The sequence below is a fragment of the Lissotriton vulgaris genome, chromosome 6 (genome assembly GCF_964263255.1).
Source record: "Lissotriton vulgaris chromosome 6, aLisVul1.2, whole genome shotgun sequence".
In the NCBI taxonomy this organism is placed as follows: Eukaryota; Metazoa; Chordata; class Amphibia; order Caudata; family Salamandridae; genus Lissotriton; species Lissotriton vulgaris.
The window spans coordinates 1,778,399,373-1,778,426,201 of record NC_141694.1 but is presented as its reverse complement, the minus strand read 5'-3'; the positions used below and the strand labels follow the sequence as shown (position 1 = coordinate 1,778,426,201).

Genomic DNA, 26,829 nt, shown 5'->3' with positions numbered 1-26,829 from the left:
AGGTTTGCTGCTGTTTCTGCTGTGCCCCTGATCCCTTTATGAGATAGTTAGTAAGCCAAAAGCAAAACTTCTATGTCTATTGCACATTGAATAGTGTTTTGCAAGGCTGCAAAAACTTGTCTTTCACATTGGTTGCAGGTGCATTGATCCGAGTTCACCCATGTAGCCCGTGGGTGAGAAGGCATCCCTTAAGGAATTATGCCAGTCATAACTCACGCAACACCATAGTTACCATGCTCGAGCATAGACGTCCCGATTTGCTGTTGGCCACCCTGCCTATTTTTGGTACTTTGTTCTCTACGTATTGGATTCAGACTGTTATTGGCATTTCATTTATTGGTGTCGTTACACATTCTTGTGTTTCAGTGGCATAAACAGAACCACAAAAATTGATTTTGGAGCCCTGAAGAAGTCTCCACAGAGATGAAACGCGTTGGCTAAAAGAACCTGTCTTTGAACATTGGGTTTTAAAACGTCTGAATATATTAATAAAGAACATTCATCTTTGACTACACATAAAGTCTGGACCTGCCTCTTCTATTATTCTTCATGGACTTTTTATGCTTTAAAGAATTGTGATGTTATTTTCCAATTCATGGGTGCTAATTCCATTGTGTGTCTTTGATTGTATTTGGGTTTTACCCAATAGGAAGTAAAGAGGGGTGTACTTCCTGGTTTTTTAAGCACCATCATAATACTATTGTGCCACTAGAGGTAATAGGTGCAAGTCTCTTGCCTCAACCCTCTGTGTGTTTTGCTGTTTAAAAGATTGTGTTGGTTAAGAATAGTGATGCATCATGTCCAGTGACACAATTGGGCCAATTGATATATTTGACGGTAAGGATACTCCGTTGCAATGCCAATATAATGGTCCGCCTGCCTGAATTATACATAATGGTCCACCCGCCCGGACCTTAGGTTTAATCACACCGGAGATGCTGTCAGAGGTTGACCTCTTATTCCGTCCTCCTAACTTAGATGGGCGGGATTAGGCATCAATTTGTAATGCCCATCACAACCAGGAAAACCCTGGCAGTAAGGGACAGAGAAAACTGCTTCCCCTTGTTATCTCTCCTGGCAAGGAGTGCATTATTATGATTTTCAAAACCAAATCCCGATTTAGGATTTTCTGTTTAAAAATAAAAAAATAAGTTTGATGGCCAACCCTATCATGATGGCAGAGCCATGCATCAAACTGTAAACTGCATCGACAGGAACCGCCAAGACGGCGGTCCCTGCCAATTGCTGAAAAAATGACCGCTGGCTTGGCCAAATAGCTGCCAAATACTAAATCAGGCCCAAAGTTCTTTATTAATTTTTATTGTATGTTTGAACTCCTTATTTTTTGTAACCATTTAATTTTAATTACAAAAAAGTGGTCGGCTACATAACATTTCATAGCACAATTTCATCAATGAATGCTTAAAGTGGTACACAAAACTGAGGAAATTAATGAGACTGAATTTAGCTGAATTAAATTCAGTCTCATTAATTTCCTCAGTTTTGTGTACCACTTTAAGCATTCATTGATGACATTGTGCTATGAAATGTTATGTAGCCGACCACTTTTTTGTAATTACAATTTGACCCAGGTCGGTGAGTATCAAGGGTTTACCCCGTTATTACCTACCACATTTAATTTTAATGACACTTTCATGGTTGTTTTGAACCAAGAAAATACAATAAAAATAAATTGGAAAAAATAAATAAAAATGCCTTATTATTCTTGTGGAAAGTGGGTACTCTGGGAAAATGTTTGTGCATTTCTGAATACCAATAGCCAAATTTGCCCTCACACACCTAGGGGTTTAGACTGCTTATAGAAAAGAAGGTATGTAGCAAACTGTTTAAAGAGACAGACATACAAGCAAATTCACAATTCCAGGCTTCTCCTTGGTACATACCTTTCTTCTCACAAGAAGTCTTACCTCAGTGATGGTGGATGCAAACTGTACCTCCTGCAGCTTGAATGATGATACACATTGGAAGGTGACAGTAAGGACCACCCCCAAGGAGCCGAGGTGCAGACGACATGCCTGGAATAACTCTGCGTTGTTGGACTCCGAGCATTCCAGAATTTCCCCTGATGCCGTCATCATTGTGAGGGATACCACCTTAAAAAGATTAGATTATAAGCCAATATTTGAAAAACTTAAAAAAATGAATAAATAACACCGTCAAAAGGTATAGACAAGTAGTGGATCCAACATGGTAACACTGCAGAACACTGTAAAAAAACAAGCACATTTTTATCAATTTGTTGAATGTAGCATGCACAAAGAAAATGGATGCGAGTGCAGCACAGGATCTATTTTAACACGCTTTTTTACACTGCTTGGGTTCAACAACTGCTCAGGACTTATCCACTGTAGCAAATTTGCCTGTTCTGCATGGCACCTCAGATTTTCACCATTTTCTGGGCCCTTTTTTGCAGATGTTTGGACTCTGTGCCCTCTGGCACTTCTAATGATTTCTACAGTGCATGTGCTCTAGCCCTAAAATTGATATTGATAAAATTAGTTTCAACCAATTTATCTATTTAACTTTCTTGTAAAGCGATAGCAGATGGCGAAGAAAGTGCAACAATGGCATGACAGTTAAATTTCACATGTGGGCTGAAGTGTGTATTTCCACAATCCACATGGATGCCCAAAAATATATGCCTGCCAGGAGCACCAGCGTGCTCTGGCCACGCTGTTGTTTAAAGGCCCTGCAGCAACATATGGCAAGAATAGTGCCTTTGCCATGTCGAAAAATATACTATTGTATATTAAAAAGTTAGCTATAAAGTGTACCTTGTAAAACCCACAAGACAGAATGCCTAATAAATTGAAGCAAAAAGAACAGATGATGGATGGGATGCTGAATTAATCAAACACTTATTCAGCATTCCATCCATTATTTGTTTGCGTAACACTTTTTGCCCAAAGTGGGAAGTGTATGCCAAGACGTGGGTCCCTTGCTCACTGTGACACTGGATTCAAGCTAGCCTAGCTGATGAGGGATAATACATTGAAACTGGTCCCAGGATGCTTGTTTCCGGTCCAGGGAGGACCTGGCTTTGGCAGTTCGGGCTGGACTGTTCCCATAAGGAACAGGGTCAAAACTGATTTGAATATGGCTGGGTCTAAACTGGCGTGGCATGGTGAGCAAAATAATGATGGATTCAACCCAGATCTCTTGACTGGGGGTGTGTTGGACAGGCCACGTGAAGGGCCGCTCCCCCTCTGCCCGACCAGGCCCGAGCCCGGCCCCTCAAGTGTCACACACCACCACTTCACGTTTTCCGTCCCCTCCGGGACCCTTGCCTCTGAACATATCGACCTCGTGGGCCCGATCCACTACCGGCCCGCGCACCCAGCCTGGGCGCCATCTTGGACCCTCCACCACGAGGCCGCGTGGCTCCCGATCGACCCCAACCCTGGGCCTGGCCAGGCCTCAGACATCCCGGCACCACCATCCACCCAGGAGGTGAGCGGACTACTTGGCAGGTCAATGGGAGAAAGAGGTGTCGATGGCTCTCCCCCGCCAGGTACCGCTCGCCCACAACCTCCCCGGGCGCTGGCTCCAACCCCCTGCTGGGTGTCTGGACTCCTACATCCCGGACCCCCCGACCTCCAAGTGCGAGGGTCCGGACATCAAAGGGCACCAGCCCTATAACTGGGGCAGCTCCAGAGCAGGAAGGCAGTTGTATCCTGGAGTCGAGAGACGCAGAGAAGAACTCATCCTTGACGGGCTATTGGCGCTGCCGTAGCTCTGCCTTGCGAACTATCGTCCTGCCTGCTGGCACTGCCGCAACCTTCGTAAACCTTCATCGTCGTCGGGACCTGCTGGCGTGGCCGCGGACCGTTTGTAACCACCATCTTCATCGGGACCAGCTGGCTCCGCCGCGGACCGTCGCTTCCTTCAATCATCTCGGGACCTGCTGGCTCCGCCGCGGCCCGTCCATCTAGAACGCCGAGCTCGAGGATTGAGAGCTATTCCATCCATTTGGTAACAAGACTGTCCCGCTACCCTTTTCCCCATCCAGAGACCAGAATCGAGGGGACCCCTGAGTCCAGACCTCCTTGTATCATTTCACCGTACTTAGAGAATTGCTTATAAAGTATCGTTAAACCTTAACCTGGTGTGGTGTCCGTCTGTGGGGGGGAAGTTACTTGTCTGTACGATCGCTGGAGACGGCTCTCCCCGGAGACCTCTCCCCTTATCCTCAGCCGACCCTCCCGGTCCGTCTAACATTGGTGGCCAGCGGCGCGATCCGAATCACCGCATAATCGTACAGAAAGTAGCTCACCCCACGACGAAATCACGATGACAACCAAAGAAAGCGGATCCACCGAGAAATTTCAGATGGAGAAATTGGACGAGTACAGCCATCGTGAATTAAAACAATTCTGCATCGAACTAGGTATCGCTACCACCGGTCTCAGTACCAAAGATGATTTCAAGCATGCCCTAGAGTCCTGGGCAGAAACCGGGGCCAGCGGAACCACCGACCAAAGCATCGCAGCAGTAGAAAAAAACACCACGGCCCCCGAGGAGCAAAGAAAGGGTCTCTCGCAAGACGAGATCCAGGAACGAGAAAAAACACGGCTACATGAGCTAGAAATGGCCCGGCTCAAAATGGACGTTGAACTTAAGTTGGCCGAACAAAAGCTGAGCTTAGAGCACCTGCGTCTCCGAGAAGAAAGAGAGGAAAAACAGAGACAAAGGGAGCTCGAGGAAAAGAGACTGGCATATGAACACGAGCGCAAGTTAGCTGAGATAGACTTACGCAAGCAGAACAAAGAATTAGGAGTGCCCGAGCAACCCCTCACCCCAGGGCCAACAGTTAAGAAGGTACACATCCCCAAGGATGTCGTTCGAGAATACTTCCGAGAGGACGACATCCAGCAATGGTTCAAGGCCTACGAAATCGCTATGACCGCCCACCGGATCGATCGAAGCGACTGGGGAGCCGGTCTATGGGGGAGATTCCTCAATGAAGGCCGCGATGCCCTGCTACAGCTCCCGGACCACCAGATGACCTCCTATGACCACATGAAAGCTGCCCTCCTCACCCGCTATGGGCTCACACCCGAGATGTACCGTCAGAGGTTCCGAGACTGCACCCGCATCCCGGGTACAACTTGGGTGGACTACGTGAACTATTTTAGCCGAGCCTTCGAGGGCTGGATCAAAGGAAGCAATGTCACAACTTACGAACAACTATTCAATCTCATGGTGTGGGAGCATCTATCAAACAATTGCTTCATTGAGCTCCGGCAGCACCTCCTCGACACCAAATTGACTGATCCACGGCAGCTCGCAGCCGAAGCTGACCGGTGGGAAATCACCAGAGTGGGCCGAAATGGATCCTATGAACAGAACCGGAACAACAACGGTCAGCACCGTCCCCGAGGAGGAGGAGGGGGCCAAGGACGAGGAAGAGACAACGCTCCGGTCGCCCCCGCTACCAGCACCACCCCCCCGGCCAACCGGGGCAGCACCCCGGCGCGTCCGGGATACAGAGCCAATGTCACGTGTCACCGATGCCAACGAGTCGGCCACTATGCAAACGACCCAAATTGCCCACAGTACCAGAGCCCAAGACCCCACCAGGTGGCCGCTGCTGCCCTGGGGGAAGAACAGATCTCCGAGGAACAGGAAGAATATGAGCAAGAGCATCAAGAATGGGAGCCAGCCGCCATGGCTCTAGCATGCTTAGGGGGGAAAGACATGGTCCCGCGGGTCCCCCTACCCGCTAACACCCGGAAGTACAGCCAATGGGTGAGCATCAATGGATGCCAGGCCGAAGCTCTCCGTGACACCGGGGCCAGTGTAACAGCCGTCCGCTGTCACCTGGTGACCCCAGAACAGTTCCTACCAAACATTCTCTGCCCTGTCCGTTCAGCCGATAACTCGGAAAGTCTGTGTCGGATGGCCTGCGTCCCTTTCGAATGGGGAGGGGTCTCCGGCATGTTGAAAGTGACGGTCCGGGATGATGCCCCCGTAGACTGCCTCCTGGGAAATGACCTTGAAAGTTCTCCGTGGGCAGCCGTAGAGCGAAGAGAACACCTGGGGATGTTGGGCATCCCGGACTGGGCGTGCGTCACCACCCGGTCCATGGCCGCCCGTGCCAACCCCCGACCGGAGGAACCCGAATGGCCGGCGCCTCCTCCCCCAGTCGCCCCAGTCGAAGACACCGACCGTGCCGTCCCCCCAGAACCAGCTCAACCTCCGGACCTCGCTGGCCTCGACCAGTGGCATCAAGAGGGGGGGCCCACTCAGGAGCAGTTTCGACAAGAGCAGAAGACCTGTCCCTCCCTCGAGGGACTCCGCCAACAAGCCCTCGCCCAGAGCGCAGGGGATACCTCCGGAACACATTGGATTTACTGGGACAATGATCTGCTATACAGTGAGCAAAGGATCGCGGAGCTGGGGGCCAGCCGAGTGCTAGTGGTGCCCCTCCGTTTTAGAGACTTCTTGCTAAACCTGGCCCACGATGTCCCCCTGGCTGGACACCTGGGTCAGGATAAAACCTACAGCCGCCTAGTGACTCACTTCTTCTGGCCCAAAATGAGGAATGATGTACTCCAGCATTGCCGATCTTGCCCCACGTGCCAAGCCAGTGGAAAGAGCGGCCGCAAACTAAAAGCCCCCCTGCAACCATTTCCCGTGGTCACCACCCCGTTCGAGAGGGTCGGGATAGACATTGTGGGGCCCCTGGACCCCCGTACAAGACAAGGACATCGGTTCATCCTGGTACTGGTGGACCACGCCACCCGCTACCCCGAGGCTGTTCCCCTGCGAACCGTGACAGCCCCGGTGGTCGGCCGGGCCCTGATGGAGATCTTCTCCCGTGTGGGCTTCCCCCGAGAAGTCGTCAGCGACAGAGGCACAAATTTTATCTCTAAGTATATGAAGTCCCTCTGGCAACAGTGTGGGGTCGCCTACCGATTCACGACCCCCTATCACCCTCAAGGGAACGGACTCGTTGAGCGGTTCAACCGCACGCTCAAAGGGATGATTGGGGGGTTGGAAGAGCCCCTCCGTCGCCAGTGGGATGTGCTGCTGCCGTGCCTCCTCTTCGCATATCGAGAGGTCCCCCAGAAGTCCCTCGGCTTCAGCCCGTTTGAACTATTGTATGGACACCCCGTACGGGGACCGCTCAGCCTAGTCAAGGAAGGCTGGGAAATGCCCCCTCTAAAGAACCCTCCAGATGTCTTCAAATACCTCCTAACCCTCCGCAACCAGACCCGCCGGTTCAGAGAGCTGGCAAAAGCAAACTTGGAGGCCAGTCAAGAGGACATGAAAAAGTGGTATGACCAAAACGCCTCCTCCATTGAATTTGAACCCGGACAACAGGTATGGGTGATGTCCCCCACCGAACCCTGCGCCTTGCAAGACAGGTGGACGGGGCCCTTCAAAGTAGTCGAGCGCAAGGGTCCCGTCACCTATCTCATCGACATGGAATCTTCACGGAACCCCCTCCGAGTCCTCCACGCTAACAGACTGAAACCCCACTTTGTACGTTCAGAACTCAGCCTCCTGATGGCCACAGACAATGGAGCCGAAGGAGACTCCGAACCCCTCCCTGACCTCCTACGGACTCGGGAGAAAGATGGCTCTGTGGATGGGGTCCGACTCTCGGAGGCCCTCACCCTGGAACAACGCCAAGAATGCCGAGACCTTCTGTTGCAGTTCGCCGGCCTGTTTTCCCTCACCCCAGGTGTCACTTCCTGGTGTGTGCACGACGTGGACACGGGGGACAGCCCCCCTATCCGCCACCGGGCCTACCGCGTACCAGATCGGGTACGGGCCTGCATCCAGGAAGAAATAACCAAGATGCTCACGCTCGGGGTCATTGAGCCCTCAGACAGCCCCTGGGCCAGCCCAGTAGTACTGGTACCCAAAGCAGCCCCTCCCGGCACCACACCGGAACTCCGGTTCTGCATCGACTACCGGGGCTTGAATGCGGTCACTAAAACGGATGCACACCCCATCCCCCGGGCAGACGAGCTAATCGACCGCATGGGAGCTGCCCGCTACCTCAGTATTTTCGACCTGACGGCGGGCTATTGGCAGATCGGCCTCACACCCCGGGCCCAAGAACGATCTGCATTTTCCACTCCTGATGGCAATTATCATTTCAAGGTCATGCCCTTCGGCATGAAGAATGCCCCAGCAACATTTCAGCGGCTCGTCAATCAGGTCTTGGCCGGGCTCGAAGGATTCAGCGCCGCCTACCTAGACGACATCGCTGTGTACAGCCACCATTGGTCCGACCACCTCCACCACCTCCGAGCGGTGCTACAGGCCCTTCAGCGAGCTGGCCTCACGATCAAGGCCAGCAAATGCCAAATTGGTCAGGGGTCCGTAACCTACCTCGGACACCAGGTGGGAAGCGGCCTGGTGGCCCCTCTGCAGCTCAAGATTGCCGCCATCCAGTCCTGGCAGCCCCCCATCACCCAGACCGAGGTACGCGCCTTTCTGGGACTCACGGGCTATTACAGACGGTTCGTGAAAGACTATGGTACCATCGTGGGGCCCCTCACAGAACTCACGTCCAAAAATCAACCCAAGAAGGTCAACTGGACCCCAGATTGCCAAACAGCCTTCGAACAACTGAAGGCCGCCATGTGCTCCGCTCCTGTGCTCCAGGCCCCCGACTACAGCCGGGAATTCGTCGTCCAGACGGATGCCTCCGACCACGGCATTGGAGCGGTCCTGTCTCAATTGAACACCGAAGGCCTTGATCAGCCAGTGGCCTTCATCAGCCGGCGACTCCTACCTCGAGAACAACGCTGGAGCACCATCGAGAGGGAGGCCTTCGCTGTAGTGTGGGCCCTCAAGAAGCTCCGGCCCTACCTCTTTGGCACACACTTCCGGGTGCAGACCGACCATCGACCCCTGCAGTGGCTGATGCAGATGCGGGGGGAGAACCCAAAACTACTACGTTGGTCCATCTCCCTACAAGGGATGGACTTCACCGTTGAACACCGGCCTGGGCCAGATCACGCCAACGCGGATGGCCTGTCCCGCTTTTTCCGCCTCGACGAGGAGAGTCCCCAAGAGGATGGGTGACTCTCCCCGCCTTCAGCTGGGGGGGACGCATGTTGGACAGGCCACGTGAAGGGCCGCTCCCCCTCTGCCCGACCAGGCCCGAGCCCGGCCCCTCAAGTGTCACACACCACCACTTCACGTTTTCCGTCCCCTCCGGGACCCTTGCCTCTGAACATATCGACCTCGTGGGCCCGATCCACTACCGGCCCGCGCACCCAGCCTGGGCGCCATCTTGGACCCTCCACCACGAGGCCGCGTGGCTCCCGATCGACCCCAACCCTGGGCCTGGCCAGGCCTCAGACATCCCGGCACCACCATCCACCCAGGAGGTGAGCGGACTACTTGGCAGGTCAATGGGAGAAAGAGGTGTCGATGGCTCTCCCCCGCCAGGTACCGCTCGCCCACAACCTCCCCGGGCGCTGGCTCCAACCCCCTGCTGGGTGTCTGGACTCCTACATCCCGGACCCCCCGACCTCCAAGTGCGAGGGTCCGGACATCAAAGGGCACCAGCCCTATAACTGGGGCAGCTCCAGAGCAGGAAGGCAGTTGTATCCTGGAGTCGAGAGACGCAGAGAAGAACTCATCCTTGACGGGCTATTGGCGCTGCCGTAGCTCTGCCTTGCGAACTATCGTCCTGCCTGCTGGCGCTGCCGCAACCTTCGTAAACCTTCATCGTCGTCGGGACCTGCTGGCGTGGCCGCGGACCGTTTGTAACCACCATCTTCATCGGGACCAGCTGGCTCCGCCGCGGACCGTCGCTTCCTTCAATCATCTCGGGACCTGCTGGCTCCGCCGCGGCCCGTCCATCTAGAACGCCGAGCTCGAGGATTGAGAGCTATTCCATCCATTTGGTAACAAGACTGTCCCGCTACCCTTTTCCCCATCCAGAGACCAGAATCGAGGGGACCCCTGAGTCCAGACCTCCTTGTATCATTTCACCGTACTTAGAGAATTGCTTATAAAGTATCGTTAAACCTTAACCTGGTGTGGTGTCCGTCTGTGGGGGGGAAGTTACTTGTCTGTACGATCGCTGGAGACGGCTCTCCCCCGAGACCTCTCCCCTTATCCTCGGCCGACCCTCCCGGTCCGTCTAACAGGGTGAATGTATGATTTATTCATTATTCATTCTGTCCATCATTTGTTTCCGTAGCAGTAATAAATTAAAGCAGCACACTATATATTGAAAAAGTGTCAGCTTTAATGGAGAAATCAGATTTTTTTAAAACATTGATGGAAAAGTAACTTTATAAAAATGAACGTAACCATAATGTAAATATTGTGAATCAAACATCTTTCTACAGTTTTATATAGTGTGAACTTGACCCGTAGGTAATGGAGCGCTTTACATGAGCACCAGTTACATTACTCATTCATGTTTTGTAGGTACAGGAAAAATTCCCTAGTATTATATCAGTGATATGTTGTCAAAATATTTTGGACTAACTATCAGTTTACAAATCATTGTGTAATAATATCATCTAAAGACAAGGCCAATTTGGAGTTAATAATCAGACAATACTTTCAAAATCTATTTGGGATGTGACATTTTTGTCAGTCATTATTTCTGCAAAAATAATCTGACATGCAACCAGAAAAGGTACAGAATGGGCAACAGCAATGCAGGCTTCCAACATGAACAGGTGCACAAAATCCTGCACAGCAAAATGGTAAGAATCTCTTTTTTCAAATTTGAGTTTAGTAAGAACAGCCAAAACAGCAATTTAATAAATTACATATATTATAAAAACAAGAAATAGAGCAAAGATAAGAAGAATGAAATACAATAGATGAAGGTAAAAAAGTTGTAAAAACTAGACATAAATGTGCGTAAATATGCATTCTATGCTGCATGAAACATGAAAATGATAAAAGGAAAAATAAGGGAGGGAGGAAGGCGAAGGAAGAGATAAATAGGTATACCAAAAGAGCTTAAAAATATAATACTAATAAAATTGTAGACATTGTGTAAAACAGGGAGAAAAAGTAAACATAAATACATGAGTATAATGATGATATTATATAAATTGTGTAATAATAGAAAAATAAATATACAGAGGCAGTTTAGTTAATTCGAGGTGTTTTTTTTAACTTCAACAGACCCAATAATACTTTTATTGATAGGAGGACAACAAATATGCAGTTATTGGGATCCATAAAGGTCCCTCTTAATTGCTAAGGATATAAGAGATACATAATTTGTATCTAGCCTATGATGAAAACAAATGGCATTCCACCAGAATCTAAAAGTAACAATGTGTGTTTGTTTCCATTTGGAAGTTATTAAGTGAAAAGTAATTGCTAACAACAAATCTATCACCTTTTAACTAGAGGTTAAGCAAAGCCATTGAGGGGCCAAACTTTCCATAAAGATATTCAGAAGGGATATCAGTTCTAAATATTCAGTTAATTTGATGCCAAACCAATTTCCAAACCTGAAGAATAGGATACAGTCAAATAACATATGTTTTAAATTAGCAGTTGAGCTTGGACAGGACCAACATGATGAATTTTCAGTTGAAGAAAAGGATTTTGAAATCATAGGGATAAACAACCAATGTTATAAACAAAATAAAGAGTTTGCTTAGTGTTTGCAGCTCGTTTAGTTTTATGAAGCTTAAGCCATAACTTGTCCAATAATGGAGTAGACCAACATTTCATTAAATCTTATTCCCAGGCCAACTCAGCCCTTGATTTAATTCTATCTGAGACAACATGTAATGACTTATAAATAAGAGAGTAAAAGACACACAATTGATGGACGGAATGCCGGACAAATCAAAACATTCACCTCCAGTCAAGAGATCTGGGTTAAATCCATCATTCTTTTGCTCACCATGCCACCCCTGTTTAGACCTGGCCATATGCAAATCAGTCTTGACCATGTGCCTCATGTTAACAATCCTGCCCGAACTGCCAAGCCAGGTCCTCCTTGGACCGGAAACAAGCATCCTAGGACCAGTTTTGGGGTTTCACCCTTCTTCAGCCAGGATAGCTTGATTCCAGTGGCACAGTGAGCCCAGGACCCACGTCTAAGCATGCCTGGCGCACTTAGGGTAAGAAACCAAAAGACACGCAATTGATGGGCGGAATGCCGAACAAATCAAAACATTCACCCCCAGTCCTGAGATCTGGGTTAAATCCATCATTCTTTTGCTCACCATGTCACCCCAGTTTAGACCTGGCCATATGCAAATCAGTCTTGACCCTGTGCCTGATGGGAACAGTCCAGCCCGAACTGCCAAGCCAGGTCCTCCCTGGACCAAAAACAAGCATCCTAGGACCGGTTTTGGGGTTTCACCCTTCTTCAACCAGGATAGCTTGATTCCAGTGGCACAATGAGCCCAGGACCCACGTCTGAGCATACCTAGCGCACTTAGGCCTGGCAGTTCGGTCTGGACTGTTCCCATGGGGCACAGGGTCAAGACTGATTTGCATATGGTTGGGTCCAAACTGGGGTGGCTAAGTGGGCAAAAGAACAATGGATTCAACCCAGATCTTTTGACTGGGGGAGGATGTTTGCATTGTCAGCATTCCGTCCATCATTTTTTTGCTGTAACACTTTTAGCCGTAAGTGGGATGGGTATGCCCAGACTTGGGTTCCTTACTCAATGTGCCACTGGATTCAGGCTAGCCTGGCTGAAGAAGGGTGACATGCCCAGAAACCGGTCCCAGGATGCTTGTTTCCGGTCCAGGGAGGACCTGGCCTGGCAGTTCGGTCTGGTCCGTTCCCATGGGGCACAGGGTCATGACTGATTTGCATATGGTTGGGTCCAAACTGGGGTGGCATAGTGGGCAAAAGAACAATGGATTTAACCCAGATCTTTTGACTGAGGGAGAATGTTTGCATTGTCAGCATTCTGTCCCTCATTTTTTTGCGGTAACACTACTAAATAAGAGAGGCCGAACGATTGGTAGCTAGTAATGTAAAAAGTGCAACAGCTATAAGGCGGAAAATCAGTATGCGGAAACATACTGATTCAGGGATGCGCTCAAAAGATCGAGTTGATTTTGCCCCACCAAGAGAGAAAAAGTGGATGCCAACAAGTAATATTATCATTTAATGTGTTAAGAATGTAACCAAAATGTTATGTTATAGTGTCCCTGATAGTTTAAGAAATACAGCCCTAAATACTTAATTTTAGTAGGTTGCCAATTGAAACCCGTCTGATCAAAAAGTTGCCTACCGCACAAAATATTTAACCTCATAGCTGCTATGGAACGTCCAGCTCCAGTGCTGGACGTTCCATTGCGCAGGTGAGGTTCGAACGTTCAACGGCCGACTGCAGCACTACGGAGGTAGTGGTGCCGTCGGCCGCCGAACGTGCGCAGCAGCTAAGAGGTTAAAGGCAATACCTCACATTTATCAGTATTGAGAAGGCGACACCCTGACACTTGGGAAAAAGTGGCAACTTGCTGAATAAATGGAGGAAGGGAAGCAGTAGGGTTAGTACAATAAAGGAGAATGTCATCAGCATAGACTGACTACTTCCCTGCCCTTCTCTAGGGCAGGCCCATCCACCCACCCACCCCCAACCAAACCCTTCTGCTTTTTTGCAGTGCCAGAAGCAGAAACATAAAATGGTATTCAACCATTTTATGTTTCTGCTTCTTGCACTGCGAGGAAGCAGTGGGGCGACGCTCCTCCACCTACATGGAGGAGCCGCCCCTGTCTGCCCTCCTGATTTAGATGTGGGTGGACCATAGGTTTGGCTTGGGTGGTTATTACTCAGTCACCGTCATAGACAAACCACTCTGGCAGTCCGACGGAGTAAGTGCCATGGGAGAAATGGCTATATACCTGCCCACCCAATCAGGATGGGCGGACATATCGCTATTTTTTTACTGTCCGTGATCACTAGACAAACCCTGGCGGTGAGGGACGGTAAGATAGAAATACTGCCCACCTCGCTGTAACAGACTACTTCTATGGCAAGGTGGCATATTGTATTATTTTTTCAAAAAGAAAATCCTGTTTCAGAATATTCTTTCGGAAAACAAAAAAATAAAACTGTTTGGTACGAGGCCGTGTCATGTCGACGCAGCCCTGCAACAAATCGCGAAATGCATTGGCAGGAACTGCTGTGACAGCGGTTCCTGTCAATGCATTATAAATGACACCCGGCTTGACGGTCATTTATAAATTTAGCGGCTGGTCCATCCACCATGGGGATGGAGTAATCTACTCTATCACCCTGGTGGAACAGCGGGCCGTCTGCCAAAATTTAAATCAGGCCCTAAATTATTTAAATAAAAAATCTGCATGTATGTATGAATGCCTTCTCCACAATTGTTACCTCATGAACAGAAGCAGTAAACACTATCACATGGCAGCAGAAAACAAGTAGAGCACTCTCAGTAATGTGAGCATATATTTTTCTGTTTAATAATATTACACCTATCACAGGCCTTGATGTATCTTAACACCTTAGCAGCTATGGAACATCCAGCTCCAGTGCTGGACGTTCCATTGCGCAGGTGCAGTTTGAACGCTCAACGGCCGACGGCAGCACTACAGAGGTAATGGTGCCGTCGGCCGCCGAACGTGCGCAGCACCTAAGGTGTTAACAAATGTGTATCTTGTGTACGAAAGCGTTTGCGTGTGCCATGTGGTAAATGCAGGTGAGTTAGAACTACTGCAAGTCTCTGTTAACACATGTTTTAGTTTCAATTCTTGGGCACATTATAAAAGACAGAGATGGATGTTTCTATTCTCTGCTGCACCAAAGCTAGAAATCTGCTCGCAGATTAACCTTGTGTAATTTGTATGCCAGCAATATCAGAAAGGTATAACAATATAGCTGCCATAAGCTTCCTCATTAACGAATAGACCCTTCCTCTTCTGTTCAGTATAACAAATGTTGGATCTGACAGGAAAAGAGCCCCAACTTGCTCCATAGATCTTAATGCAAAAAAGAAAGTGAAGACCCTTGCAACTGGAGTGGGGCAAGCAGACTGGCCATGTGCCGGGGAAAGATGCTGAACATCCGGGCTCCAACTTCAGGCCTACTGGAATGCAAGTATGCAGGGGCCTTTGCATGGTTCAGAATTTATTATGATATATTTTAAAGTTATAAATGTAGCTATGAATCAGCTAAAATTAAAAATCGATATAGAAAAATGCTAATAGATTAGGAAAGTGTGATGACAACTTGAGTTGTTTATTCTAATGATAATTCTTGTGCACCTCTTTTCAACAAGAATGGAACATGAAAAAGTAAACTGTATAATAAAAGATCAAAGTTTGCATCTGTATGAATTTTGGGGTTTAGGGTTCAGCTCTACCATATGAGCTGCTGCTGTAAGAGATTCTCAGGCTGGGTTTGTCTTATTCCTAACATCCCCACTCCACGGAGTAAAATTCAATTAAAGAGGTAAGAGACTCCTGTAGTTTTTTTTTTCCCAAACAGGTTTCACTTTCATTTTAGTGCCCAGGAAATCTATTGGGCGTGACCTTTGAAATAGCAGAGTAGCCAGAAAAGAAAGCACAAAATAGGGCCAACATTCGCAGCCACACATAATAAGTCTCTCATGAACAGTAAGCAAGAGGAAACAGAAGAATTGCAGGTTAATGTGCTTCTTAGAGCAAAAAATCCTCCCAGCAGGAGAGATGAATAAGTATAACTCAGCTGTGGTTCTTCTGCCAAGACGAAGGATCATCGCCCCACTACTTCTCAGCAGTGCAAAAAGGGAAACATAAAATGATAATAACACTGTCTGGTTTTGTCGTTCCTTAATGCTTGTTTATCTGTGATCGTATTTCCCTGCCCCTGCTGTTTTTCGCCGTTTTCTGTCTGGTTTTGTCGTTCCTTATTGCTTGTTTATTTGTAATTTGTTTTCCCCCTGTTACCTGCCGCCGTTCGCCCTCCCTCCCCGCTTCTCGCCACCGCCGCTAACCCCGCCCCTTTTGCCTTCTGTACCCTCCCCGCTCCCGCCTCCCAGCTGCTCCGCCCCCCCGCGCACTTGGCCATATATGGCGACCGTGCGGCGCAGGTGAGTGTGACCTAGCTCTAGGACACCCCCGCGCCGCACAGCCACCAGCTGCTGCGAGTGCCTCCCCTGCCTGACTGCCTCGCTGCTGCCTGCCGCCACGTGACCACGCCCCCTGCCCCCGAGCGGCGTGGTCCGTGATCGGCTGACCTGCCCCTGCTGTTTTTCGCCGTTTTCTGTCTGGTTTTGTCGTTCCTTATTGCTTGTTTATCTGTGATCGTATTTCCCTCCCCTGCTGTTTTTCGCCGTTTTCTGTCTGGTTTTGTCGTTCCTTATTGCTTGTTTATCTGTGATCGTATTTCCCTGCCCCTGCTGTTTTTCGCCGTTTTCTGTCTGGTTTTGTCGTTCCTTATTGCTTGTTTATTTGTAATTTGTTTTCCCCCTGTTACCTGCCGCCGTTCGCCCTCCCTCCCCGCTTCCCGCCACCGCCGCTAACCCCGCCCCTTTTGCCTTCTGTACCCTCCCCGCTCCCGCCTCCCAGCTGCTCCGCCCCCCGCGCACTTCGCCATATATGGCGACCGTGCGGACGCGCAGCGGTCACGCGCAGCGGGTGCGCCGATTGTGCGCCGAAGGCGCGCCAAAGGTAAGCCCGTCTGCGCCCGTCCGCGACCGGACCGCGCCCAGCGCCAGGACCCCTGGCCCACGAAGACCCCGACCGACCCGCCTGACGTACACCGCCGCCACCCTCATCGCTCTCAACACCGGCCGATTCCCAGGATGCTACCGAGCCACTCCGAAGCACACCCACGGACCCTTCAGCTGCCACGCCTGCAAGTTCTCCTGCATCCGGACCTGCCTCGCACCAGCACCAGCCAAGCCGAACACCAGCAGCACCCACCTCAATTGCATCCTGCTCAACACCCGCTCCGTCCACAGACACGCCATCGAACTCTGGAACCTCCTCGACACCACAGCTCCTGACGTTGCCTTCCTCACGGAGACCTGGATGAACGCCTCTTCAGCTCCCGACATCGCCATCGCCATCCCAGAGGGCTACAAGATCACCCGGAGGGATCGCACCGCCAACCAGATGGGAGGAGGCATCGCCATCATCCACAGGAACACCATCCGTCTCACGACCAGCACCGACAACACCCTGACCACCGCCGAACACCTGCATTTCCAGATCCACACCGACCCGAAGACCACCCTCAGAGGCACCCTGATCTACCGACCTCCGGGACCACGCACCCAATTCAGCGAGGACATCGCCGACTTCGTCAGCCCGCATGCCCTCCCCTCCGCTGACTACATCCTCCTGGGGGACCTCAACTTCCACCTGGAGAACAACAACGACCGCAACACCAGCACCCTGCTCGACAACCTCGCCAATCTTGGACTCAAGCAACTGGTGTCCACCCCCACCCACCTCGCCGGACACACACTCGACGCAGTCTTCTCATCCAGCACAGACATCGACTTCAGCCACGCCACAGAGCTTCAATGGACGGACCACAGCTGCGTCCACTTCACCTTCAAAAGAACGACGACCCACCGCTACCAGCAACTGGCTGCCCGCAGAAGCTGGAACAAGATCACAGCCGACCAGCTCGCCACCTCACTGAGCCAGCACCCGCCTGCCAGCTCAGCGAACCCCAGCCAGGCCGCCGTCAACCTCACAAAGTGGATCAGCAACTGCGCAGACGAGCTCGCCCCGCTAAGGATCCCGCCCAGCGGACCCGGCAGCAAGAAAGCCCCATGGTTCACCGACGAACTCAAGAGCTCCAAGAAGAACTGCCGAGCCCTCAAGAAAGTCTGGAGAAGGGAACCAACACTGGACAACATGACCACCCTCAAGCTTGCCACCCGAAAGCACCACCAGCTGATCCGCGCCGCCAAGAAAACTGCATTCAAGGACCGACTGGACAACAACGCACACAACTGCAAGGAACTCTTCAACATCGTGAAAGAGCTTTCCAACCCCAGCGCAGGAAACAACGACATCACCCCATCGCAAGACCTCTGCAACTCCCTTGCCTCATACTGCCACAACAAGATCGCGGACATACACAACAGCTTCAACAACCAACCAACGCACACCAAGACCGAACAACCACCCCCCACCACCACCCTCCACGCCTGGACTCCGATCAGCACCGAAGACACCATCCGCACGATGAACTCCATCCACTCCGGATCGCCGACCGACCCCTGCCCTCACCACGTCTTCAACAAGGCCGACGCTGTCATCGCACCCCACCTGCGAGACATCATCAACACATCCCTCGACACCGCCACCTTCCCTGAGAGCTGGAAGCACGCCGAACTCAGCGCTCTTCTCAAGAAACCCACTGCGGACCCCACCGAACTCAAGAATTACCGCCCCATCTCGCTCCTCCCGTTTCCAGCCAAAGTCATCGAGAAGACCGTCAACAAGCAGCTGGCCGCCTTCCTTGAGACGAATGGATCCCTCGACCCCTCACAGTCTGGCTTGCGAGCCAACCACAGCACCGAGACCGGCCTCATCGCCGCCACCGATGACATCCGAGCCCTGATGGACAAGGGAGAAACAGCGGCCCTCATCCTCCTAGACCTCTCCGCGGCATTCGACACTGTCTGCCACCGCACCCTAGTACAGCGCCTCAGCAACGTCGGAATCCAGGAGAAGGCTCTGGAATGGATCATCTCCTTCCTCGACGGAAGAACACAGAGAGTCCGCCTACCACCGTACAAGTCAGAGGCCACCGAAGTCATCTGCGGCGTCCCTCAAGGATCCTCGCTGAGCCCCACCCTCTTCAACGTCTACATGAGCCCCCTCGCGGCCATCGCACGACAACACAACCTCAGCATAATCTCCTACGCCGACGACACCCAGCTGATCCTCTCCCTGACCAACGACCCCGCCGCCGCCAGAGCCAACCTGCAAGAAGGGATGAAAGAGGTAGCCGAGTGGATGACGACCAGCCGCCTGAAACTGAACTCGGACAAGACGGAGGTCCTCATCCTGGGCTCCTCACCCTCCGCCTGGGACGACTCCTAGTGGCCTCCCGCCCTGGGCACCGCACCCAAACCGACAGACCACGCACGAAACCTGGGCTTCATCCTGGACTCCTCCCTCTCCATGACCAGACAAGTCAACAACGTCTCCTCGGCGTGCTTCAACATCCTACGCATGCTACGGAAGATCTTCTGGTGGATTCCCACCGAGACCAGGAAGACCGTCACCCAGGCCCTCGTCACTAGTCGACTGGACTACGGCAACGCCCTCTACGCCGGTACCACCGCCAAGCTCCAGAAGAGACTCCAGCGGGTCCAGAACGCCTCAGCCAGACTCATCCTCGACATCCCACGAACCAGCCACATCTCCGGACATCTGAGAGACCTACATTGGGTCCCCGTCAACAAAAGAATCACCTTCCGCCTCCTCACCCACGCACACAAAGCCCTACACGACCAAGGTCCGAGCTACCTCAACAACCGAATCAACTTCTACGCTCCCAAACGCCACCTCCGATCAGCCAACCACGCCCTCGCCGCCGTCCCCCGCATCCGAAGAGCAACTACAGGAGGAAGGTCCTTCTCCTACCTGGCCGCCAAGACCTGGAACTCCCTCCCGACCGACCTGCGCCTGACCCAAGACCACCTCTCCTTCAGGAAGAAGCTGAAGACATGGCTGTTCGAGCAGTAGCGGCACCCCCCTCCCCCCAGCGCCTTGAGACCCTACGGGTAAGTAGTGCGCTCTATAAATGTCTTTGATTGATTGATTGATTGACAATCTTATTATCATTTTAAGCTTCTGTGCAGAACGGGTTTTGTGGCGGGCAGCGCTTGGCTGCCGCCACAGCCAGCAGGGGGAGAAATGGTTGGTGCACTTAAGTGCGCATGTCAGTTTTGCCAGCTGTCTTGGGCCAGCTAAACAGTCATGCCTACTTCGCATTTTCTCCACCCGGCTGTAATGGGCAGCCTGGGTGGAGAACATGCCCAGGCTTCCACTCTCTGTCTGAGCACCGAACTAGGCCGCTCAGACCAATCGCGATGCTTCTTTCACGCTGGTGACAGCAGCGTTATGATTGGCATGGGGAGTCGGGGAGCCTCTGTGCCTCCATGCAGCTATGAAGAGAAGAGGACGGAGGAGAGACTGAGGCCGGCCGGCAGGTAAATTATATATTTTTTTTCCTTTTTTTTTTACCCCGGTTCTCTCCCCGCCTCACCATTAATGCCCCAGAGCAGCCACTGGAATAGCTTGGTGCAAAAATATCACATAAATCTCTCCTTCTGTGGGTGTTAATGCAATAGAATCCTCGCACTTGGGGCCCGATGTAGGTAGGGCTTTACCGATCGGTATCGGCCGAAAATACCGATTTTTGGCCCTTACCGATCGGTAAACAGCCATCGATATGTAGGGAACCAAAAACAGAACGAATCGGATAGAAAACCGATTCGGAATGTGTACCGAATGTGAAAGAATCCGATACGTACATACCGAAAATCGGATATGTAACGAATCGGAAAAACACCGATTCGGTTACAAAGACCGAATCGGTCCATGTACCGAATCGTTAGTGACACCGAATCGGAAAATCACCGATTCGGTCCCACTACCGATTCGTTAGTGACACCGAATCGGAAAATCACCGATTCGGTCCCACTACCGATTCGTTAGTGACACCGAATCGGAAAATCACCGATTCGGTCCCACTACCGAATCGTTAGTGACACCGAATCGGAAAATCACCGATTCGGTCCCACTACCGAATCGTTAGTGACACCGAATCGGAAAATCACCGATTCGGTCCATGTACCGAATCGGAAAAAATACCGATTCGGACATGATCCGATTCGGAAAACATGCCGATTCGTATAAATCTCCGATCGGGAAATTCCCCGATTCCGACAGTTGGGGAGATGTAGGGAGGCACAGAAACACCGAAATCGGCTCAAAATCGGTAGAATTCACTCGGTATTTACCATGGATTGCAATCAGGTGGTAACCAACTCCAACCCATATAAACAGTCCCAAAATGCATTGCAACTTGCAGGATGGCAGCTTTCTATGTCATTGCGAGGCGGCTACGGCTACAGCAGGAAGGACTGAGGGAATGGCTAAGAAATGAACAGGTCTACAGACAGAGGATAACCCTGTTCATGCTCACTGAGGCTGAGATCCTACAGAGATACAGGCTGGACTCTGACACCATACTTGAGCTCATCAGGGACCTTAAGCCATACTTGGACCACCACACCCCAAGGGCACACGCCATCCCTGCGCACGTCCAGGTGCTATGCAGCCTACACCTGGTAGCGTCTGGCAGCTATCAAAGTGGTGTAGCAGCAGCAGGAGGGGTGAGCCAGAGCAGCCTGTCAAGGTTCTTCCACATATTCCTTGACGCCATGATAGACAGGATGGACCAATACATCTCATTCCCTGCAACCCACGCAGAACTGCTACAAACCAAAGCGGACTTCTACCAGATGGCACACTTTCCCCAAGTCATCGGTTGCATAGATGGCACGCATATTCCGATTTGCCCACCAGCGGACACCGAATACATATACCGCAATCGGAAATCGACACACACCATCAACGTGCAGGTGATCTGCAATGCCAAGTGCACCATCACAGACCTGGTAGCAAAATTTCCAGGGAGTACCCATGACTCCTATATATTCCAACAGAGCGGCATATATGCACGGCTGATGGCTGGCGATTTTGGAGAAGGATACCTCCTAGGTGAGCCACATCATCAGACCCCCATAACACATAGTAGGTAGGTGTAATACATGTATGCATGTGTCTAATGTGACCCCTTTCTCTTCCAGGCGACAGTGCATATGCCCTCCGCTCATTCATACTCACCCCCTACCTCAACCCCTCCACACCCAGCCAAAGGAGGTATAACCGTGCCCACATACGCACCAGGAATGTTGTCGAACGGACCTTTGGCATCTGGAAAAGTAGATTCAGATGCCTGCACAAGAGTGGAGGTGCAAGGCAGTATACCCCCATCACCTGCTGCAAGATCATAGCTGTATGTGCAATGTTACACAACCTTGCGGTCAAGAAGCGCACTGAGGTGGAGTTGTCTGACTACGAGGACTATGACGACGACGAAGCTGTGCCACTGACACAGCCAGCTGGGGTGTGTACGCCATGTGATGGCAGATACAGACGTGAGGAGATCACTGAGAACTATTTCTGACTGAGTACAGATGCAAAGACAGCTAAATGTTGCTTTGAAAATAAAATTTTTAATAGTGGTGCACCACAGTTACATCACTGAAGTGCATCAAAAAATGGAGTCTGTCAAAACAAATAAAGTCCAGGGTTCTGGTATGATCATCCCCCCTTGCCAGCCTATTTTTTGGCCCGCTTTCCAGACCCACTGGGGTGTCCCTCGGCCCCCTCCGAATGGCCTGCAGCATCAGCGGATCGCCTGGTGCTCCTCCTTGGCTCTGATGCAGCGCTGGCCGGGCTGCTGCGGCTGCTGCTGTCTCCAGCATCACCCAGGTCCAGGGCAGGATTGGAGGCGGCGTTTGATATTAACATGGCCTCCATGGCCGTGGTGATCCTGGCCATCCCCCTGGTCAGCTCAGCCGTATGCTGACTCAGCACCGACTCCTGATTTGAGCTACGATGGCACAGCTGTGCGGTCGCCGCTGCAAGGCGGGCCATGGCCCGGTTGAGCACCCGGGCATCCCTCCTGCGCGCAACCTCATGCTCCTCCTGCCTGGCAGAGGAGTGGGTGATGGCAGTGGTCAGCCTGCCCAACCCTGCTGCCACCTCCTTGTTGCTGTCCACAACAGCCTGGAACCCCTTCACCAACTCCCCCATCTGCAGGTTGTGCTGCAGGAGCTGGCGTTGGCAGGCCATGGTGGATCTGGCCTGTTGGCGCTGGATTTTGACCATCTGGCCCTCCAGGCCCAGGAACACACTGCCCTCCCGTGCTGGTGCAGCAGTGGTGGTGGTGGTGGTGGTGGTGGCACGGCGTCTGGCACTGCTGCCTCCGGCCTGCTGAGTGGGCTGGGGTGCCACTGGTGGTGGTGTGGTGCTGGCCGGTCCCGGAGCCCCTGCTCCCAGGACAGGTAGGACGGGTGGCAAGGCCACGGTTGTGGCAGGAGCTGTTGTCGGCGGAATGGTCTGCCTTGTTGGGGAGTTGTATGGTGAAAATTGCAAGGGGGGTGAGCTGGGCAGTACTGGGGAGTGCACTGCCTGGAAATCAATCACCAGGACTCCCTCCATTCCAAGCCCTGGGGTGTCTCCTTCCTCATCCTCATCCTCCTCCTCCTCCTGGCCAGGCTGGCTGGTGCTCGGCCCTGCCACTGCAGTATGTGATGTTGAAGCTCCCTCTGCTGCCACAGTGGTGCCGCCTGATGGTGCCCCTAGGTACAAAGAAGCATTTGTAAACTGAGTGCCGATGTATTACAGTCAGTACAATTATGGCATTCCACATGTCCTTGCATCTCCTTACACCGTGTCACACTGTTTCCTGTCTTGTGATTCTGCACTGACATATTTGGCTAACTTCTGCTGACTACATGTACCATGATGCTTGTCTCTTGTATGTTGGTGACAGTACAGTGCTGGTGTTTGCCTATGCATTGTGTCTAATGGGGAGGTGTCTGGTAGGGTGTGTCATGATGCGCATGCTTCTTACCTGTAGCTGTGGCCATCGCAGTGCTGTCCAGGGTCCCGATCCCTACGATGCTCTCCCTCTCGATGGTGCTGGAGACAATTTCCTCCAGCTCGGTGAGGGGTGGCGCCGGGTTCTTGCCTCCTCCGGTGAGTCCAGCCTGCCTTTGGAGGTCGGCCAGCTTCCTCTTCGTGAGGCTGCGGAGGTCATAAAACCTTTTCTTAAGTTCCTCAATGGACCTGGGGGTGACTCCAGCAGCATTGACCTTCTGGGCGATGTCTGCCCACAATCTCCTCTTGGTGCTGTCTGGCACGTTGAGGGACAGCTTGCCAAAGAGCTGGCGGTGCACCCTCACCACCTCCTCAACCAGCACCTGTAGTTCTGTGGTGGTGAATTTGGGCTTCCTCTTTTGGGAGGACTTCTGGCTTCCTGCCTGATCTGCCATATTCTCCTGCTCCTGCTCAGTCTGCAACCTCCTTCTCCCACTGTTGCTAACTGTGTGTTGGGCTCAGGCAGGCTTTCCAGAAACTTCTAGAAACTTCTTAATTGGCTGCACCTGCCAGGGTTGCCACTCCCTGTTTGGGTGGGGGAGGGGGAGCCACCTCATTGGCTGAATCGCCTATTGCCGAGTCTGCTTTTACCGATTCGGTAAAATCCGAATCGGTAAAAACCGAATCGGTATTATCCGATTCGGTAAAAGCCGAATCGGGTCATGCAATGCATTCCTATGGGCTTTTTCGCCATGGGTCTATGATTGCCGATTCGGTTTTTACCGAATCGGCTTTTACCGAATCGGTATTCGCCGAATCGGAAATATCCGATTCGGTGGTAGCCGATTCGGTATTTTCCGATTCGTTGTTGGCCGAATCGGTAATTTCCGATTCGGACCGAGCTGAATCGGAACGTACCGAATCTCATTACCGATGCCGACCGAATCGGTTTTCATTCGGTATTTTTTTCCTACATCTCGTTTTCCGATTTCAGAATACCGATTCGGCCCGCCTCGGTATTTTGAAATCGGAAAATCCCGTTTACCTACATCGGGCCCTTACTTCCCAGTAGCTACTCTTAGTGGCAGGAATGAACAGACAATAAAACTAAGATGATTACTACAAATATGAGTATTTGAAAATGTCAATGAATCTAAATAACTATTTAGAAAAAATCTTTTCTAAATGTAACCGTATTTTTACAATAAAAACTACTCACTGTAGACTCGTTCTACCTGAACAGACGAGAGATGCAAGAGTGGAATGAAATGCGAAGAAGCCCCGAATGCAGGGCGAATTAAAAAGCTGGAGTTACATTTCAGCATAATTGTTTTCAGGCATCACGGTTCAGGTAGAAGAATCAGGATTGACCCGGCAGATGGCGCTAGGGAGTCATTCTCGTGCCACCTCCTGTGCGCGTGAGTCTGACGCAACATCTGCCTCGCGCTCTGCTCTGCCTCCGTGCATTCGATTCACCTGCGCGGAGAGATGGAAATGGCTTCTGACGTCTGGCTCCTGAGTCTGTGCGCTCGAGCTGGACCACTGCAGCAATGTGATGCTGAGAGCGGGCTTTTAGTCAATAGAAGAAGTCAGAGCAAGAACAGAGCCACACCGAGCTGTAATTGCTAAAAGCTATTTTATTTAAAGCCTGTTCACACGTAAATGATACCTGTAAAAGCTATTGACAAATATAGAAACTGCTTTGTTCTTTTGGTCTTTTAAACTTTTGGATACTGTTATTACTGTGACATCACCTCAGTGCCACGGTATGAGCAAATTGTATTTTCCTATGGTTGGCATTAGGCAATTTAAACATGATGTCATCCTTTGTACTGCTGTGCACCCAAACAATTTTATTTGAGGGCATTCAGACTATTTCTGTGTGCAGTCTCAGCGTCAAGTTCATTTTGCTCTCTGAACATATAATTAAAAACGATATGGATGTTTTTATCAATATTGCGAAATGCTCTGATGCCGTCTTCTTAAATAAGTGTTAACAGGTAAATGTTTACTCTAATGTCCTCATAGTGGCAAAAGTAAACATGCATATGTTTTTATCAGGGTGCCAATCTGCAGCATCACAATTGTAATATGTGGGATTATCTGTAAATCATGTGGAACAAGAGCAACACATTTGCAAGATGGCTGCTGTGAATAGCAGCCATCTTGTCATGAATTACACAAAAATAATAAAATCCATTCCAAAATGTCCTCCTTACATGCTTGCACATACATAGTGGCTATCTTGCAATGAATTTTCTTGTTTAAAAAAAAACATTTCATAATAACACGGATGTGCGTCCTTTTTATCATTTTGGACTGTCAGACAATGGCAGGGAGCACCTTGAGACACATTTCAAGAGGGGGGGGGGGGGGGGAGGGAAGAGGAGCTAATACTTCCAGCAATGTAGAGCCACATTTTTGGGGATGAGGGAATACTTCTAGCAATGTGAAGCCAATTTTCGGGGGGCTAATACCTCCAACAATGTGTCCTTGTATAATGTAACTGGTGCTCATGCAAAAGTGCCTCAATACCTTAGGGTGGAGTTTGGGCTCTACAAAAATGCAAAAATACAAAGTTTAAGGTTACTTTTCAGGAAATACATTCTCAGTGGTAGCAAAGGTAATTTGCCACTTTCAGGAATGAGCTGAGTGAAGATGCAGTGACTCCAGGAAAGGGTGAAAAAACAACAAAGCCTTGTTAACAAGTAAATGGTCTTTTAACCCCTCCCCTGCTGGTGACGGAACCGCCCCGTCACCAGCCGCGGTCCCGCTGTGCTGATGACGGAGCGGTTCTGTCACGGCCCGCTCGGCACGCCAGCGCGGCGCGAATTCCGCGCCTGCGCTCAGCGATCCATTAAGCGGGCGGGGCCATGACGGAACCGCTCCCTCATGAGCACAGCGCGACCGCGGCTGGTGACGGAGAAGTTCCGTCACCAGCATGGGTGCTGCGCGGCCCCCCTGCCGCCGCAGCGAAGGGGTTAAAGACCTGTGAAATACTCAGGTGCGGCTGTGATAAGACGCCAGACCAGCCAGCCCACAGCAGCTCAAGAACTGTCTGGGTGTGTGTGTGGGGAAGCTGTCTCAGCCCGGGCTGGCACACACGATGGGGGCACGGGGATGGCTGTGGCTACAGCACTTTGAGCCCTATGGGGGATGCACGCCTGGACAATGGTATTGGCTTTGTAAATGCTAATAAATTGGTTCTGAAAGTATGGTCGGAGCCACGTCCTGCC

At 51.1% G+C, this 26,829-nt stretch overlaps 1 protein-coding gene across 1 annotated transcript in view; it reads right to left on the bottom strand.

Moving 5' to 3' along the window:
- The window catches only part of LOC147709470 (L-gulonolactone oxidase-like), a 722,418-nt gene that overhangs the window by 400,779 nt on the left and 294,810 nt on the right, over positions 1-26,829 (bottom strand). Inside the window, exon 6 of the mRNA XM_086928034.1 lies at positions 1,929-2,114. Coding sequence (XP_086784160.1) covers positions 1,929-2,114 — 186 coding nt within the window. The remainder of the gene's footprint in view (positions 1-1,928; positions 2,115-26,829) is intronic.